General features: G+C 59.6%; 1 protein-coding gene across 1 annotated transcript; it reads left to right on the top strand.

Moving 5' to 3' along the window:
- On the top strand, positions 1 to 2,246 carry DICSQDRAFT_175730 (uncharacterized protein; the record flags this gene model as incomplete). Its single annotated transcript, XM_007371621.1, has 3 exons — positions 1 to 117; positions 180 to 746; positions 801 to 2,246. The coding sequence occupies 3 exons, from the start codon at positions 1 to 3 to the stop codon at positions 2,244 to 2,246; spliced, it is 2,130 nt and encodes a 709-aa protein (XP_007371683.1).
- Positions 2,247 to 2,453: the final 207 nt, after the last annotated feature.

Below are 2,453 nucleotides of genomic sequence, written 5' to 3'. Positions count from 1 at the left end.
ATGGACAAATTCCACAGCCACTGCAGACCTTGCCCATTGGGGGCCGACCATCGTGTTCGATTCGATTGTGGTGAAGACCCCGCCCAGCCTAATGCCCTCGCCCACGCTTATGAGGATGTGAGTAACTCTCTCTCTGACGCACATGAAAGGTCTGAGAGGTGGCTAACGTCCACTTGTAGTGCGTGCGTAAGGACGGCGATCCGTGCTGGGTCCATGGCAAGTCCTTTCGGAGGCAGCTTACCGGGCTGGAACGCGTTACCGTCGTGTTGCAGGTCGTCACCCTCGAGCCAGCGCCCTACGAGTCCTCTGAACTGACGAATTGGTGCATGGAGTACCTTGGATCTCGTCAGGCTCTGGTCAACAACGTGTTGGCAACCGTGTCTACGGAGGCCACAACAGACAAGGGGGAGGGATCCCCGGAGCTCGACCGCACGCAGTCGTTGCTAGCGAGTGACGTTCCGAACCCGTTTGTGCGCCGACGCTCCACCAAGTCGAGGTCGTCGTACTGGCTCGCTACCAAGAACGCCGCTGGTGAGTGGGTGTTTGCGGACAGTCCCCGCCAAGCCCGGTATACCCAGTGGGTGAACAAGCTCATCCCGCTACGGGGCGAGGGAGGCAGCCAGTCCACCTCCCGGGCGGGAGGGGAGTCCCACCCAGCAAGCGCGTCGAAGGGTCCCTCCACTGCGAGGTCGGAGAGCCGTAGCCAGTCCCAGACGAAGGTTGGGAACGTCTTCATTTACACCGTTGTGAGTCGCACATCTTGCACTAAGCATGAGCGAGGAGTAACATGCCATGGCTAGTCTGGACAACCTCCTGTACAAGTTGAGTTGGACGCCCAACCAGAGGGCCACATGCTCACTGTCAAGATGCGGCAGGAAGCGCTCGTGCAAGCCCTTGGCTTGAATGTGCGAACACGCAACCTGGATCGCAAGATCGAGGTGTACGATCCGATTGCGTCGAAATGGTTCCATCCCTCGCACGACAAGCTCTGGTTCCGCTTGAACGTCAAGGAAGGGCTCGTCCTTCGGGCAAGTGGCGTGCGTTTCATGCCTGGACTGGAGGATTGTGTCCTTAAGACGTTGGCGAAAGCTCTTCGGCCAGGCACTGAGGAGTTGCCCCCTTTCCTTGCCTATGCTGCAGCGCGCTCCTACCCGACCTTTGGGGACCAACCCCCACTCACAGTGATGTCTGCGTCGGTGTCACATCCCACCAACCTTCCCCTTACTCGTGGCTCTTTGGCTGGTCACAGTGCCCTCAAGACCGACACCTCCCGTGTCCGCGGTGGGCGTGTCCCCACCGCTAACGCAATGAAGCCAGGCACTGGCACCGCCTCTCGGGTCAGCCAGGATCCCATCGAGATCTCTGACGACGACAACAACGACAACAACGTCATCGTGGGTCGGCAGACTAGGAAGGACGCTTCTCCTGGGAAGATCGCCAATTCGGCGTCGCGGCAGGGCGCTAGCATCTCCACCGAGGACAAGCCTGCAACTAAGGCGATGAAGCGACGTCGCGCTCACCCTCGCAAGTGGGTGACGGGTGACGTGATCGACATCTCCTCTGACGACGATACCACCCTCCCCGAGCGCAAGCGTGCTCGTGCTCACGCGAGTACGTTCGCGTCGGGCGAAGTGATCAACATCTCTTCCGACGAGGACGGGTCTCCCACGGACGATAAGCGCTCTGGAGCACGCGCGAGTACCTCGACCACGCGCGAGGTCGTCAAGCTACCTACAGACAAGGACACCACTACCATGGGCGACAAGCGCGCTGGCGTGCAGGCGACTAAGTCTCAATCAGGCGACATCATCGAGATCTCTTCAGACGAGGACATCACTCCCACCACCAAGACGCGCGGGCCCAAGCGCGTCTTGCGGCAGGTCAAAGATCTGCAGCGGGTGACGATCCCCCCCCCCGTGAGGTTCCACGGGTCTCGCCAGCGTCCGAGTAGCATGCTTGAGGTCGGGACACATTCCCAAGACAACGCCGCGGCCGCGGTGTCCCTACAGACCGCTGTGACTAGTGCGGTCACCTTGCCTGCGCAAGTTGCCTCAACGTCCTTGGCGGGCGTCCCTCTGGTGACGTCGGCGTCCACAGGTTGCACTGGGGCTGTCCAGAGGGAGAGCTCTCCCTCTCCCTGCGCACCGTCTATGGTAGTGCACCCCAGGGCTTCGCCCAGCGATCGGAAGGGGAAAGGCAGAGCGGAGGATGAGCGTGATGACGAGTCTGACACTACGCTGGTGTGATGCGTACTTCGTCTGCGTACATCGTCCTCCCCTTGTTAGCATCATTCCCCCAGACTTGGGGGATCTGGATCGTTGACACCTTCATATGCTCATCCCAGCGCGTGCGTTTGCTACATACATCCATGTAATTGTTATAGTCTGTACATATACGTTACATATATTGATATTGCCCTCATCACGTCCACTCCTTTCGTATCTCCTGATCGC

This window comes from Dichomitus squalens (genome assembly GCF_000275845.1).
Source record: "Dichomitus squalens LYAD-421 SS1 unplaced genomic scaffold DICSQscaffold_139, whole genome shotgun sequence".
NCBI lineage: Eukaryota > Fungi > Basidiomycota > Agaricomycetes > Polyporales > Polyporaceae > Dichomitus > Dichomitus squalens.
Note: the sequence above shows the minus strand (reverse complement) of the source record. Positions and strands in the feature narration are given on the sequence as shown.